General features: G+C 35.5%; 1 protein-coding gene across 1 annotated transcript in view; it reads right to left on the bottom strand.

The window, feature by feature from the left end:
• The window catches only part of DPP10 (dipeptidyl peptidase like 10), a 502,021-nt gene that overhangs the window by 154,635 nt on the left and 329,531 nt on the right, over positions 1 to 17,855 (bottom strand). Inside the window, exons 6-7 of the mRNA XM_030323703.1 lie at positions 13,193 to 13,245; positions 13,013 to 13,094 (exon numbers count right to left, since the gene is read on the bottom strand). Coding sequence (XP_030179563.1) covers positions 13,013 to 13,094; positions 13,193 to 13,245 — 135 coding nt within the window. The remainder of the gene's footprint in view (positions 1 to 13,012; positions 13,095 to 13,192; positions 13,246 to 17,855) is intronic.

Raw genomic sequence — 17,855 nt, forward strand, 5'->3', positions numbered from 1 at the left:
ATAATATATAATGATGTTACATTATATAATATAAAATACATATTATATAATATAATGAAATGTAATATATGATATACAAATATATGCATACACATAACTATAATTAAATATATATTTAATAATATAAATAATATAAATGTATAAAATAAATATTTAATATATATCTTATAGCTATATGTATATAATATATGTAATAGGTGTTTTATTTAATATTGAGAGCATACTGATTAATCCTATGGCCTTTTTTTACTGGATGGCATTGCATATCTGCACATGTAGAAGAATCATATTAATTTTAATGGCTTCTCAATTTTTTATATTTATGCACCCTAAATTTTTACTGGTCTAATAATGATAACTTATTTAAATTGTTTCTAGTGTTTTATTTTGCTTTTTAAATTATAAACAGTGTTCCAGTGAATTTTCTTTTCATATATCTTTAGGCACATGTGGAATATATTTACAGGACGAAATCTACATTTGGAACTGCTAGATATCTAATACTGTTATTTCTTTTGGACATATTCTTAGTCCAGTAAAAATGTGTGTGTGTGTGTGTGTGTAAGTGATTTTTTTTAATTTAACTTTTTTGTGGTCCAAAATCATGCTGTGTATAATTCCCATTCTGGTACACTTATTGAAACTGTTTCATGGCCCATTGTGTGCACTTGTATATATTCCATGTATTCTGTAATTGCCGGGTATAGTGTTTTGTAAATGACAATGACATCATGTTGGTTGATTGTGTTGACCATATATTTTATATTGTTTCTGATGTTCTATCTACTTGTCCTATCTTGTACTGTAAGACAAGTGTTGAAATTACCAGCTAAAATTGTCAATTTGTGTTTCCCATAAGGTGGTAAAGTATATATTTGCTTTCAATCTTTTTCTGGCTCTGGGGAATTATTACTTTATGTTCCTTAGAGATTACAGTTTATGCTGTGGTTGACTAATAGTATCATAAGAGATTGAGTTTCTTTTCACATTTTCATTTCCTTTGTTGTTTTTAAGGACCAGAACAAGGAGAGAGCTCCTGAATGCACCATTTAAAGTTATTTCTGACAAGAAAAATCTTGCCATAATGCAGACAACCATTTCCATCAGTGAGTTCTTTTCATGTCATTTAATAAGACAAAGTAAATCACTAGAATACTAAACTTTCAGAATTGGGATCTTTTTTTTTTCTTAACATTAGGGGTTGTGTAGGATGGCTCACATCTTAAAATAACATTCTTATACTTTTATTTTTAAAGTTTCTACTTAGACCACTGATAGAATGTGCCTTGTTATCCTTGTAGGATAACACTGTATGGTCAGAGTAAGAATAAGAGATATGCCAAACCTTGGTTGCAATGAAATAAGAGATTTTAGTGATTATCACCTACATTGTTATTCTACTCCAATGACTTCTTAGCAGGAACTGTCTACAGTGTGCAGTACATCGGGTTATGCATGACCTAAATTTATAGCTAAAAAATCTGCAACCCTGGAGCCTCCATGGTTCTTACATCAAAATTTATTATTAAATTTAATGTTAGGAGCAGCTTGAGAAAATAATTGCCAGAAAAATTGCTATTTTGTGGGAAAATGGGTAAAAAAAGATATGGTCATTACATTTACCTCATTATTGCTAAATAACTCAAAACTGTTTAAACATAAGTTAAGGGAAACATAGTGAATTCTTATTAGAACTAGGAAACAAACAATAGTTATTCTTTATGATACAAATCTGCTGGCATATTTTATTCTTCTGGCTTATTTGATTCTTTTTACCTTTTCACATTTGTCAGTAACATCTAAGTTATAGCTTTTTGTTATTAAAAATATAAACCAATCAATTAAAGCATGTGATTCCATATACATATATTCTGTTTCTTCTTACACAGAGAACTTCCTTATAGTCTAGAGGAATGCCTTTAAATTAAGGTCCTGGAATGTTCAGATGACCCTTGAATGTCAGTGCATCTGAACTGTGCGGGTCCACTTACAATGTCGATTTTTTTTTCGACAAATTCCATACAGTACCATGAATGTATTTTCTCTTCCTTATAATTTTCTTAACAACATTTTGTTTTCTCTAGCTTACTTCATTGTAAGAGTACAGTACATAATGCATATAACATGCAATATATGTGTTAATTGATAAGGCTTCCGGTCAACAGTAGGCTCTTAGTAATTAAGTTTGGGGGAGGTCAAAAGTTACAGGTGGATTTCTGACTGCACGTGGGGTTGGCACCCCTAACCTCTACACTGTTGTTCAAGGGTCTTGTGTAACTTCAACACTCAGCTTTCAGGTCACCTTCTCCAGGAAACTGCCCCATCACCTCAGAGAGGGCCCCCTGAAAGGTTGAAGACCACATTGGAACCCTTCTGTTTCAGGTGTTCCAAGAGGTGGGAATCCCTACCTTTAGCTCTATTTTCTGTGAGGTCCTGGAATATAGAAATTGTGCCTTTTATATCCCTAGTGAGTTGCATGTTCATAACATATAGTTAGAACCTCTACAACATTTTATAACTCATCTAGGTGAACCAAGGGGAGCACTTTAAATAGGGATGAAGTCTCCTCCTTTCCCCCAAAAGAAGTAAGTAAATTTCAGATGTCTCATTATTAATATTGGTACTTTCTATGATAAAGAATTAATTTCCGTTTGGTTTTTCTAAGTGTGGAATAAAATATTAAAAACATAACACAGGTAAAGTTTATCTCAAACAGCACTGATTGATGATTTTCTTTTCTTTTCTTTTTGGTAGAAGCCTGAAAATATTTCTACTTTCCCTCAAAATCTCTAGGGTTGGCCTCAACTAGAAACTGTCAGCATTTAAATAACTTCTATTTTCACATGCTCACACAGGTTGCAACATCTTCTGTCAGCAGCTTCTCTTTTATTATTCTCAGGGGAAAATACATGCCTGCAGCTCACTTTACAATTATACACGCTATGAGCATTACACAATTGGAGCACCTGCCTTCAGAGGGTTCACAGTCCCAGGCAGTCTGCAAGGCCAAGTCAGCATATACATACCAAGTGACTTCTTTTTTTTCTTTTTAATGTTTATTTATTTTTGAGAGAGAGAGAGAGAGAGACAGAGTGTGAGTGGAGGAGGGACAGATAAAGAGGGAGACACAGAATTCGAAGCAGGTTCCAGGCTCCAAGCTATTAACACAGAACCTGGCACGGGGCTCGAACTCATGAACCAGGAGATCATGACCTGAGCGAAGTCGGACACTTAACTGAATGAACCAGTCAGGCGCTCCACCAAGTGATTTTTTACTAAAGCCAGTACAGATAGCTTAAAGACAGTAAGAGTACAACTAACAGTATGCAAGTTGCTCAGATTCTCCTTACAATGAAATATGCAACACTTTAGAGGAAATGTATGCTTATAGAGAATCAGAACTTTATTTTCTATTTCTTTGAAAAATCTCTGACTTTAGATAGAAAAGTCATAAATATACTATTTAAATACAAGGCACAAGCAGTCTACAGGAGTGCTTAATTGATATGTGGGTAGGTAATTTTTACAGCAATTGCAAGTTAATTTTCCTTTACAGTATATATGGTAATTGCATATTTCTTTTTCCTTTTCTATGCATACACCTACACTGTTATGGTATTTTACTTGTATGAGAATGTATTTCCCATCATATTTACTATATTAATGTAAACATATACCTGAATATACTACAAATTTTTCAGCCAAGATGTTCGGGACATTTTAAGGGTGTTTTTATTATTTTTGTTAAACCCAAGCAGTTATCCTATTATGGTTCACTGGATTCTTTCCAGTCTAATACTGAGTAAAGAAATTATATCAGCTTCTTGATACTGACTTTCCTTATGTCAAATTTGAAGTGAGACCCATTTGACTTTAGGTGTGCCTAGTACTAAATGTGCTAAGAGGAATTGCTTTTATTTTCTGTAACAAAAAACAGGAACATTAAATTTTGTTACAGATAACATGAAAAAGGTAATATGTTTTCATTCATCTCCACTAATGAAGATGAATGAGGTAAAAAAATGCTCAAAATTCATTTATATGGAAATAGTCATTGCAATAAATAGTTGAGGATGTTAAGGATGTAAATTTTCCGGTTTCAGGGTGTAGCAGTTTTCCTGTAGCAATTAATGTACTAGCAATCGCACACACTACTGTGAAGTACTGACTTGAACTAGAATTTGACTCTTATTGGCCCTTTCTTCATCTACTTGGGACCCCTTGAATATGCTACAACTTCAGGCCTAAACCTTTCATCCCAAAATATACATGAAATCAGCAGCAGGTGTGAGTGTGTGTGTCTGTGTGCATTTGTGGCGTGCATGGGTATATACATATGTATCTCTTATATACAGTATATTTGTATATGTTTATCATATATTTCCCAAACATATGTTAATAACAATTAAAATAATAACTTTTATAATTAAAAACTACTTAATGGAATGTCCAGTAAAAACATTTCAGTATTTACGAGGCAACATGAGATTTCGATGACATGTTTGAAAAACGCTGCTTTAAACACCTCCCTTAAACCAATGGGGACTAAGGTCATACTAGAAAAGTCAAGGAAATGGTTCAAAATTTCCATTAATGAACTATTAAATGTAAACAATTACAGCAAGGAAATTGAAAATTTCCTGGAGGCATGGAACCATTGCTAAACACTGAAGAGTTTATTATCAATTTTAAAGCAATACTAGTAATAACAAAAATGCAGGTGATGGGAAAGGTTGTGACTTTGTATTTGTACTTGGAGAATTACCTAAAACATTACATTTTTCAATAATATAGGTAATAAAATATAGAAAAAGTAATTTCTCCAAATACTAGATTGTGATGAGTAAAACACTGAATATTTTTAAAGGTTAATGCCCCTGGAAGGATGGGTGTAGTGATTTTAGTTTAGCCTGAATAGATTGAAAAGATATTAGCAATATCAAAGAAGGAATCTATGTTATGTTAAATGTTCTCATCACACACAAAAAATGAATAGGGCAGTGGGAAACTTTCGGAGTTGATGGATACATTTATGGTATTGAATGTGATGATCGTTTCACAGGTATACACTTCTCTTCAGCTCAAGTTTTACACAAAATATGTACACTTTTTTGTTTGTACTCAATGCAAAGTACAGCCATTTGTATGTATCAATCTTTATTTGTTCTCGATAAAGTGGCTTAAAAAATTGGGAGTCTAAAATGAGATTGAGGAATACACTTGTATATTAAGTGTAGAAATACATTGATAAATCATATCTGTATAACTTAATGTATGTGAATGAGTAGAAGACAATTTTTATTACTTGACTGTGATCAAGTTTTATATCTCAGTTAAATACTTGACATACTTATCTCTTAAATATATTATTTACCAAATCATTTCCAGATTATAGTAGCCTCTAAACTTAGCTCTCTGCCTCTAAACTCAATTACTTACAGTCTAACACAAACTCTTTGACCAGACCCAACCTTTCATGCATGACTACGCTTCACATCATGCCGTCCTCAAAACTCTTTGCTGTATCTGATCGTCCACACAAACTACTGTCAGCCTTTCATTAATTTCTTAATGCAAACAGATACTCATTAAATTTACATTTTGCCTTGGGCTAAAATGAGTTTTACATAGAAGAAGGAGGAAGAGGAGGGAAAGATGGAAAGAAAGAGACATAGAGGAAGGGAGGGCTTGGGTGAGAGGGAGGGAGGGAAATGTTAGCATATTCTGTATTCCATATGCTCTGAAAATGACTGGAAGTCAGTGGTGAAAGACAGCAATGTGAATAAATAAAATCTTAAATGATATGAGATAAAATAGAAGAATGTTAGACTCCTGAGAAGCAAGCAATTCACTTAGCCTGTAGAAATTGGGGGGGGGGGATTATCAGAGAAGAGGAATATGTTAGCATTTTACATTTTAGTATTTGACAAAGACATCTAATGAAAAGAAAACAATGAGGGGATACACCAAAGAGAATGATTCAAAGGCACAAACATTATGCAGGAGAGGACACTCAGAGGGTGTAATCACTCTCGAGATTACAGAGTTTTGGTTCACGTAGAGAAAAAAACCTGTGCTTCTGCTCTGCAGTGGAGTGGCAGGAGCCACAGGATGTGTCACCTTAGCTGCATCTTGTGTGTCATAGCAATGACATTTTATCACCTGTGGGAGCTGTTAAGAATCTGCATTTTTAACACATACCTCTGTGGATGCTGGATGGATTAGAGTGGCCAGCGAGTGAAGAGGGATATTTATGTGAAAGACGATGATCTGAATTAAAGTGTGTTACTGTAGGAAAGGACAAGTGGGAATCAAATCAACCGGTTACTATGCCATGATGGCTAATTTTATGTGTCAGCGTGGCTAGGTTACGGTGTCTGACTGCTTGGTCAAACACATCTTGTAAAAGCAGTTTGTAGATGTGATTGACATTTACAATCGGTTGATTTTTAGAAGAGAATAATGTGAGTGGTCCTTATCCAATCAGTTGAAGGCTTTAACAGCAAAAAACAGGTTTCCTAAAGAAGGCCTTCTGCCTCAAGACTTCTGCTCAAGATTATAAAATGAACTCTCATCTGAGTTTTCAGCTTGCCAGACTGCCCCACGGTTGCATGAGCTGATTCCTTAAAATCTTCTTCCCTTTACAGAGAATCCACATCCACATCCATGTATACATATAGTACACATATGTTTGGTATACATGTTTTGGGACGCTTCATTTTGTTTTATAACCGCTATAGTAGTCTACTCACAACCTGCTCTAAATGTTGTTTAGAGCGTATATGTTGTATGTGTCAATAATGTTGTATCGTGTCAGTTTTGTTTCTTTTTTTTCCCCACAAAGTTTACCACCTGCAAAATGCCTTCCCCCATCTCACTGGTACTGAAAAATTTTCCCTTTGATTCTAATTCAGACCCTCTTTATCTACAAATTATATCAACCTCTTACCTCTCTTCTCTACAACCAGGGATTTCTTTCATAGCAAATAAAATTAAAAACTGAGATTTAAGGATGGGAAGTTAATTGTCCTTAGTTTATAAACGCTACAGGCCTCTTTAATTAATTTAATGCAAAACTAATTAAAGTATTATAATGACTCATCTAATAAAATCATATTGCCAAGTTTGCTGATGGCTTCAAATATTGACAAAGCCTGTCATACTCACATGAAATGGACAATTAGCCATTTGTAGAGATGCATCCTTTAATTTATATTGAATCTATGTTTACATGCACACCAAGGATAACCTTGACAAATACAGACTTTATCCCAAAACTTACCCAAAGGATTTTGGGATATGCCATGACAAAGAACTTAGACTTCATTCTCCTCAAAACTAGTGAAACAAAAATTCCCAAACAAGTTAAAATTCAAGTGACAAAGATACTTTTAAAAATCATTTTAGGGGTGTCTGGGTGGCTTAGTCAATAAAGCATCCAGCTTTGGCTCAGGTCATGATCTCATGATTTGTGAGTTCGAGCCCCACAGGCATCAGGCTCTCTGCTCTCAGCTCGGAGCCCACTTCAGATCCTCTGTCCCCCTCTTTCTCTCTGCCCCTCTTCTGCTAATTCTCTCTCTCTCTCTCTCTCTCTCTCCCCCAAAATAAATAAATAAACCTAAAAAATCTTTTTTAAAAAATAGTAAAAATTAACCTCTAAAATACTATATGCAAGATATTATTCAATGTGCTTTATGCTTATATGTTAAACACCAGACTAGCACTATTGGTGAAGTACCACTACTCTCACCGTTTTTTTTTTTAATTTAATTTAATTAATTTATTTTTTAATATGAAATTTATTGTCAAATTGATTTCCATACAACACCAGTGCTCATCCCAGCAGGTGTCCTCCTCAATACCCATCACCCACCCTCCCCTCCCTCCCACCCCCGCATCAATCCTCAGTTTGTTCTCAGTTTTTAAGAGTCTCTCATGGTTTGGCTCCCTCCCTCTCTAACTTTTTTTTTCCTTCCCCTCTGCCATGGACTTCTGTTAAGTTTCTCAGGATCCACGTAAGAGTGAAAACATAGGGTATCTGTCTTTCTCTGTATGACTTATTTCACTTAACATAACACTCTCCAGTTCCCCACCATTTTAAAGATAAGGAGAGTAAGGCATAAGAAATTAAGTAATATTCTTAAGGTCAACATTTAGTAAGAAATGGACCCAGGAATTAACCACCTAAAAAACGACTCCCATGAGAGGATTTATGATTTTTATAAATTTTTAGTCCTTTTTATTATTTTCTCAACTATACTGAAAAACAATCCATAACAAGTAGGAAGCATTAAAGAACATGCCAGCAATTAATACAACTTCCCTCAGGGTGTCAAACTATTACTTTGGCACAAATTTTGGTACCTCTGAGGCTAGGAGAATGAGACTTATATAAAACTCATGAAAGTTTCAAAGATTTTCTGAAGGACTCTCCAGTGAGAAAAACATGAAACTGTCTTGGGTTTTTAGTTTCTGGAAATTTCTGTGTTGGGAATTTGCCTTTGGCCTAATGGACCAGCTCTCTTGTTGACATCATCAGAGTAAAACAGGTAAAAGTAGAGCAACTGCCCAGTTTTTGCTGCTCACGCACCACAGCCCTACACTGATTCATGCCTTCTCTGAATCCAACCTGGCATCTCCATATCTAGCATATCCTAGGCAGTTTCTGCTGCCACTTTTTAGGAATATCATAATGGAATGGATCTAAGACAGATCTATATATGTATACGAAAGACACTGTTCTAAAAATTTTTGAATATGAAAAAGATAAAGGCAAGCATGATGTTTATCATTCACTGCATTTTAAGTTACTAGCTTGTTTCCTTCATAATTATTTAATCAATCATTCAACCATTCAGTGTGGATATCACAGTGAATACAGTGTTATATAGGATTTCTTTGTGAAATACAAGTGTAAAGATGTTTAAGCAGCTTCTAATGTCTGGCAACTTTGTGTATGCTTCTTTCAATATTTTTGGTAAACCTTTGTTTTCCCAAAGTCTTCTTTGTCTGAGTTCCTAAAGCCATGTTAAACATGTAGGGGACTAAAGACCAGGGATAAGGGTGCCTGGGTGGCTCAGTTGGTTAAGCATCAAACTCTTGATTTTGGCTCAGGTCACAATCTCACAGTTCATGAGTTTGAGCCCCATGTCAGGCTGTATGCTGACAACAAAAAACTGCTTGGGATTCTCTTTCTCTCTCTCTGACCCTCCTCCCTTGCTTATGCGCTCTCTCTCTCTCTCTCTCTCTCTCAAAATAAATATCCTGTCAAAAAAATTATTGGGAATCCTGGGTGGCTATGTCAGTTGGGCATCTGACTTCAGCTCAGGTCATGATCTCGTGGTCTGTGGGTTGGAGCCTGGAGTCGGGTTCTGTGCGGACAACTCAGAGCCTGGAGCCTGCTTCGGATTCTGTGTCTCCCTCTCTCTCTGCCCCTCGCCTGCTCATGCTCTGTTTCTCTCAAAAATATATAAACGTTAAAAATTTTTTTAAATAAAAAATTATTTTATTGTTGATTTTTTCTATGTTGAAAATAGTTTCCTTTTTTTAATATTCCATCAAACAACTAGTTTACATGTTTAAGGAACACATCCACCAAGATACAATGAAAGTTATTTCTGCATGTGAAAAATGTATTTCTTACTCTAAAACAGTCATCTACTGCACAGTTGACTCTGGAAATATTTCAGAGTGGAAAACTATAGAAGAAAGAAAAGAAAAAAAAAAAGAAAAGAAAAAAAGAAGGAAAGAAGAAAGAAAAGAAGGAAGGAAGGAAGGAAAGAAGGAAGGAAGGAAGGAAGGAAGGAAGGAATAAAGGAAGGAAGAAAAAAGAAAGAAAGGAAGAAAGGAAGAGAGAGAGAGAGGGAGGGAGGGAGGGAGGGAGGGAGGAAGAAAGAAACAACAACAACAAAAAAAAGAAAAGACGAAAATCTGCTAAGGCAATTACTCTACAACCCTTTTCAACCTCTCATGCTCCCCCTTCTTTATTCCAGTCATTCCAAAAATATTTTTAAAAATAATTTCATTCTTTTTTAAAAATATAATATTTAAAAATATATTATGTAGCATAATATATATATTATGGATATATAAAAATATATCATATTCCATGAACAAAGCCAACAAGCATGGTCAAAGGTCTTCACTTTTCTGATGAAAATGAGGTACCAAGAGGAAAAATGACTTGGCCAAGATCACATGGCCAATCACTAGCAGAGATTCTATCACAGGTATATTCAATTCTAGAATATTTTAGGTGGAGAAGCTTTTCTAACAAACAGAAGCACTATTTAATAGCAATATATTATTCTACAGTCTTCTTGAGATGTGACATATCTTGTACTACCTCCCTATCTCACCAATCAGCCTATAAAAGTATTTCTTAGATTTATAAAATGAAATAAAAATAATAATGTATACCTCACTAAGGGGAATATTTAGATTTCCCAAATTAATTATCATAATGAGATGATGATGCAGACATTTCTGTTTTATAATGAGGAATTTGAGGCCCATAGGCAATAAGAAACACACCTTAGCCTACCCAGCCGTTGTTGAAGCAACAATTCAAAAAAAAAAAATCTAGAGGATGCTAACTTCCCTTCATGGACTCTCCTAAAAGTCAGAGTTAGGGTTGGTCAATTAGAACCATTAAAGGCAAGTAGGATACTATATTGATAAGAGTATCAACAATTCCATCCTGAAAGATTTATTTACCATTTAAACCGCCTCACTCTTAAAATTACATAATGCAAAACTGATAGCATGCTAAAGTAAAAGACCACACCCACTATCACCAGCAAAGAAATAAAAGTCTTAAAAATGTAATTATCAAGACAGATCTAATATGCATATATTAAACACCACACCTATCACATGAAAACGTGTTTGTTATAAGGTAAAAATCAAGTCTTATAAACTTCAAAGTTTATAAACTAGATAATAGATAAAGTTTATTACAAAGATGTTTACGAACTCCATATATAGTTTTAAAACTAATTCTACATTTCTATAAACTTAAAAACAAAGATCAAAATAGCCCATGTGAAAAGAAGAACATACATGAACACTGAAATAATATTCAAATTAAATACTAATAAAAATATTATTATCAAACTTGCTGGATGAAGATAAAGCAAAATTTAGAGAAAATATAGAATCAGTGTTTCTGTATTAGAAAAGAAAAATAAGGGGCGCCTGGGTGGCGCAGTCGGTTAGGTGTCCGACTTCAGCTCAGGTCACGATCTTGCGGTCCGTGAGTTCGAGCCCCGCGTCAGGCTCTGGGCTGATGGCTCAGAGCCTGGAGCCTGTTTCCGGTTCTGTGTCTCCTTCTCTCTCTGCCCCTCCCCCCTTCATGCTCTGTGTCTCTCTGTCTCAAAAATAAATAAATGTTGAAAAAAAAAATTAAAAAAAAAAAAAGAAAAGAAAAATAAAATACTAGCATTATAATAGAAAGGACTGTATAAATTTAAAATTTGGTCTTTGAGAAGACATATGTGAAGTTTACAAATATCAAAGTTGATCATGAAAAGAAGAAAGTACTTCTAAATAACATAGGAAAAGAAGAAAGTACAAAATACAAAGATTTAAAAAATATTGTAAAAAGGGATAAAAACATTATGCTAACCAGTGGAAGTTTAGGTGAGATGGATTTTTAGAAATGTATAAATTATTGGGGCGCCTGCGTGGCTCAGTCGGTTGAGCGTCCGACTTTGGCTCAGGTCATGATCTCTCGGTCTGTGAGTTCGAGCCCCACGTCAGGCTCTGTGCTGACAGCTCAGAGCCTGGAGCCTGCTTCAGATTCTGTATCTCCCTCTCTCTCTGCCCCTCCCCCACTCATGCTCTGTCTCTGTCTCAGAAATAAATAAACATTAAAAATTTTTTTTGATTAAAAAAAAGAAATGTATAAATTATTGAAACTAATTTTAAAAATGCAAAACTTAATTTTATTACCATAATAGGATGAGTTCTTAAAAATCTCTCCCATACACACATAAATACCACACCAAACCTAGCCACATTCATAGGGTAAGTAGAGCAAGCACATCTTAATAAGACAGAAAGTATAAAAATTGGAATGGAAGAAGCAATAATGTCATTATTAAGAAACAATACGATAATATGGAAAAAGAAGGCATTGGTGAGAATATAGTACCAACGGGAATTCTCAAAGTGTCACTGGTCTGCATATAAATATTCAAGCAATTTAGAAGTCAGTTTGGCAGCATGTACTGCATTTGAGCGTTCACATGCCATATAACCAAGCAATACCACTTCCTGAGCAATATCCCCTTAAGGTCTTTATACTTTCACCATGAGACATGGACAAAAATATAGTCTTGCTCAAACTGCTTTTATGCATCAGTAATGCTCTTTTTGAGTTGGTGATAATTTCAAAATGTAATATGACAAGAAATCTTCCCCTAAGAAACCAGTGTCAAGTGTAGACTTCTGTCTTAAATTTTTACTCTGAATAATGCATTAAGAATAAATAAACAACGATGGGGCACCTGGGTGGCTCAGTCACTTAAGCATCTGACTTCAGCTCAGGTCATGATCTCGCAGTTTGTGGGTTCGAGCCCCGCGTCAGGCTCTGTGCTGAAATCTCAGAGCCTGGAGCCTGTTTCTGATTCTGTGTCTCCCTCTTTCTGCCCCCACCCCCACTCATGCTTGTCTCTATCTCTCAGAAATAAACATTAAAAAAATTTTAAAGAAAGAATAAATAAACTTGACAATGTTATGTAACGGAAATTCCACAGAACTAGACCTCGGTATTCTTGGATCTCTTCTAGGTACCATGATTTATAAACTTTTTTTCCTTTTTTAATTAATTAATAAAATAATACCTGTATTATTTTATATATTCTTAAATTGGAATACCAGATGGAAGATGGAAGGTAAATAGAAAACATCAAGTATAACAGGACAGTTTGCAAAAGGAAGTGGTTTCTGTAAACGTTTTCTACGGGGCCATGGCTGACAGTGTTTGGTGAGTACCCACGCCTGTGCTTACCAGCTGCTGGCCTTGGACACCCCAGGCTGCATACTGCAAGACGGAGTCCTCTACTTCTGGAGGATTTAACTCCCAAACTTCCCTTGAAAAAAGGTAAATATTTTTACATGAACAAATTGACATTTACACCAATAATTTAGTTGGACAACTGCTAATGAAGACCAGAATCAAAGAACTTACCTTGTGTGTATGTTGTAAATCACATATGAAGCAGTATAGGAATAATGAAAAATCTGAAATTAAAAGAAAAAAAGAGTTAGGGACCCTAGGTTGCAATAAAAGCTCTATCTTAAGTTGCGGATATGTTCTTAATAAAATCCGGGAAGTCCAAGAATTGATTTTAGAGAGAAATCAAATGTGAACTGTTCCAGTTCTGAGCCTTACTCCAGAAGCCTCATGACTCCTCTGACTGTCCTTCCAACCCTTTATTCAACCTAGTCCATACTTAATATAATTGTGATTATATTGCTGTCTTGTTTAAAATACCAAATGATTCCTCATTGCCTATAAAATAAAGTTCAAGCTTCATTGATGTTCAAGGATTTTGGTACTTTGGTTTCTACACACTTTTCCAGCTTTACCATCCACTACTTCCCTTTACCTAGTCTATGCTTCAATCACATTAGACACATTCCTGCTGTATATCCTGAACTTTTTCTCCCCCCCCCCCCCCCCCCCAGCTAGGACATCTTCGGGGAAAGCTTATATTGTTACTTTCTTTTCTCAGCACACAATTATAAAAGCTTCTTTTTTATTCCAGTACTCGATGTACACTGCACAAATATTATAATACTGTCAATTAAAACTCCCTAGAAGTCAAATTGCTATTTCTTCCTTTTGCAATAATAGCTTCAATTAAACATGATTGGCCACATATTTTGGTAAGACAATACTAGCATTGTCTATTTGCATTAAAATCACAATTCTTCCACCATTTATTATAGTATTGTGTTTTATAATGAAGCTTTATTCTCCCATTCCTTTTAAAATAACTATTAAATCTAAGATTGCCTTTGCTGTAGAGTTGCAGAAGCAAAAATAACTTTTCCTGGTTGCTATTTTGGCATTCACACTTTATGCTATAAAATTCCATATTTGACTACAAATTTTAAACCTTGAATTTACTACAAGAGCTGACAAAAAGATAAGAAATGTGACCACCTCTATAAACATTTTTTCCCCATCTCAGAAAGTTCTGTTGCCAAAGCAAACTGCCAAGTGAGCACTTTGTCTTTCAAGCAGACAAATGTGTCAATGACGTTATGGGTAAAAGGAGTTCGTCTCTTCATCCTGCCTGTTAATTAGCCAACACACTCTAGCTGAATTCTAGGTTCACAGGCATCTTGAGAGAAAGAGTTCCTGGGCATTACTGTTTTAGTCAAAGGAGGCCAAAACAACTAAGACAAAACCAGATATAACCACTGAATTTTGCTCTCTTTCTGTAATTCTTATTATAGACTTTGCTGACTCTTCTCAATGCATGAATTGAAAGGTCTCCAAATGATGTCCTCCAAATGATGTACTTTGGAAAGGGGGATATATAAACCCACTTTTTGCTTCATAGTTCTTCACCCAGTACAACATTTTCCCCCATAGTTCATGCGTTGAGGTGGAAGTCCACAATAAAATTAATCTTAACTTGTCTTCAGACTCACAGAAAGCTGAAGTAACCAGTTGCGGGGTTTCACCTCTTTTACAGGTGTCTCACAAAGCCAGTAGTCTGCCATCTACAGATAACTAGAAACTAACCATTTATTCCTAGTTTAGGGCTTTCCTCTGAGTCCACTTGTCTTTGGAGTGTGTGTGTGTGTGTGTGTGTGTGTGTGTGTGTGTGTATACTTCCAGCAGATCTCAAACACTTCCTGTTTTATAACTTTCCATAATTAAAATAGTATTCTATGCCCACAATAGAATAAGTATAAAGTAGGAAGGATCTTGAATAGGGTTTAGAGGTAGAAGTTTCCTTTCATACATTTGTTTGCATAGTGCTGCAGAGATTTCAAAAGGGGGATTTTTCCAGAGAATTTGATTTAGCTTTACTGAACATCTTTATTAAGGTGCACTCGTCTAACACTGTGTTAATCTGCATTTCTCTCTCTCTCTCTTTCTCTCTCTCCCAATCTTTCTCTCTCCTTCTCCCTCCTACTCCATGGATAGGATGTCTATTATTTTTACCATTTCCTCATTTCCTTTTATCCCAAATTCCTCTTCTACATTAGCTACGTAGGTTTTATTGCAGGATGAGAGGATAAAGATCGAGTCACGAAGGTTAGGAACAGTCTTTTTCCTGTAATGATTGGCTGCTGCATAATGAGAGCCAAAGTGAACGTCTGATGAGATCCTTGGGGAGAAAGATATTTCACAGCCCGAAATCACATATTCATCACATCTCTGCAAATGATGTTCCACTGCCTGTTAGGGAGTGTGAAGGGTTATGGCAAAGGTAGTGGGAGTGGGGCAAACTTAAGAAATACTATGTAACAACTTGATCAAAGCTTACTTCTGGAAACTAGCCTTGGGATGTCCAATTATTAAATCTCATGATGCCAAAGATTTTGGGTGGAACAGAAAGCTTCATAAGATCCTGCAATGCAGTCTCATCCCTATCTTTTCTACGTTACTTTGGAACCTCAAGAAGAGGTTGATTACTAAGTGTTCATTGCTAAGGGTAGGATAATTGGTTCTCCTTATTTGCTGTAGTTTTGTGCTGTAAGTCATCACAAACACTGAATTAGCAAATACAGAACCATCGCCTCCTAGAAGAAATACACAGCTAGTTTCCTATGAGTCTCTGGTCACAACATTTCCATCAACCAATCAGTACATAACATTGTTTCATGTGTATTTCTTTCGAAAGACGCTATTTAATATTTAATATTGTTGATTCATTAACTCTGAACTCCTGACCAGCAGCATTACAACTCATGCCTGAATAAAGTTTATCTAACACCTGTGCTTTCTCTGTAAAGCATATCACAGCCTCTTGTACCTAGCCACAACACTAGAGAGCACTTCAGCACTGTGCTTGGGGGGTATTTTAACCAGCAAATGCATCAACACAAAATACAACTGTGAAAAGCAGAGCACTAAAAGGACTATGAAAAGGACACTAATTCACCGTATGATAGCTAAAACAAGAAGGCAGAGTGTCATCCTGTTTGATCTCAGCTTGGCAAGTATGTATCAGGCAGCCCAAATGTTTTGCAGCTCTGCATGTGTCTGGAAATGCCTAAGAAACACAGAGAGTATTGATCTTGAGGTTATAAGTAAATTTTAGAAAACAACTAAATTTGGAAATCTGGAATCCACAAATAATAAAGATCACCAGTATTGGTAATATAGACATAGCATGCTATATTACTGGAAGAAAGAAACGAAAAATAAGCATATTTAAGTCTTGCCAGAACTTGGATGCAAGAAAAACACAGAAGTTATCCAGAATGGTGGCATTCATGTTCTGTAAATGAAAGCTAGCTACCTCCATTCGTTTATCAAACATCTTTTAAGCAACTTCTTTGACGCAAGCCCTGCACTTAGTACCATTAAAAAAAAAAAAAAAAACTGTGGGTCACCTGGGTGGCTCAATCAGTTCAGTTTCTGACTCCTGATTTCAGCTCAGGTCATGATCTCATAGTTCGTGGGGTCGAGCTACTCGTCGGGCTCTGCGCTTATCGCACAGAACCTGCTTGGGATTCTCTCTTTTCCTGTCTCTGTTCCCCTCCCTTGCTCTCTCTCGCTCTCAAAAATAAATAAACACTTAAACAAGCTTGCAATAATAAAGATTATTTTAAAAATAGGGTAAAATACAAAAGAATATCAATTGATCATTTTTATTTTACTCTATTTTATCTGTCAATTTATAAACATTTATTGAATACTAACTATGTGCAAGCTCGTAAGTTCAGTTCCTTGCCAAATGCCAAGGCCATAATAAATGTAATTCCTGTCCCCAAGGAGCTCTTGATCCAGTCAGGGTGACAAGGTTGAGAAGCATTACATTAGTATAGAGCACTCTGTTGCAGGTCATGGTTAAATTAGGAATTGCAGATTATAAACCTATAGGCTTTTCAAGAATCAATTAATCTTATTGCTTTCAAGATTGTAACTGTTAACAAGAACAATTTTTGAATTGAGCATATACTATACACTGGACTCAGCTGAGTGCTTTAAATATATTAACATTTAAGTACACCGTAAGAAATATATACTATCATTCACAATTCTCACGATAAGTGAAGCACTGAAAGTTTAAGTACGAGACAGAGCCACAATTTGAGCTCACGTCTGTCTGATTATTGTGACTTAATCTCTCTGCACGTTCTCTTTCAGGGAGCTGGGACAGGAAGCACGGCTCCAGCTTTGCAAAAGATTCATTTCTGAAAGACCTATTAAGCCATCATGCAAAGATTTATTGACAGGAGTAGGCATGAATTAATTGTGATTACCACAGTGAAGAGAGATTTCATTTTAGAAAGATGATCTAATAGATCAGATTAAAAATGTAAATCCCCTTCTCCTTTAGCTGTTTTTCACATTTTTTTTTTCTTGGAATATCAGTTATTACTTAACACGTCTATGGGGATTCGTGTCAAGGAGAGTTACGCTTACAGGAAACAAGAACAGGGCACTCCAGTAATTTATGATTAAACCAGAGGTTTATATCTCAGGGTGCCAAAGCTTTTTCTGCACTGCAGTTAAACTGCCGAATTGGTATAAAGAGCATGCATTTTCATGGCCTGGAGAATATTTAAAATAGGATTATGGATTTGCCATGGACTCAAGCAGTTATTTAACTACAGTGTGAGGAAGCAAGTCTCTGAGTTAATAGCGTTTACAAATAAAT

This window comes from Lynx canadensis, chromosome C1 (assembly GCF_007474595.2).
Source record: "Lynx canadensis isolate LIC74 chromosome C1, mLynCan4.pri.v2, whole genome shotgun sequence".
NCBI classification, from domain to species: Eukaryota; Metazoa; Chordata; class Mammalia; order Carnivora; family Felidae; genus Lynx; species Lynx canadensis.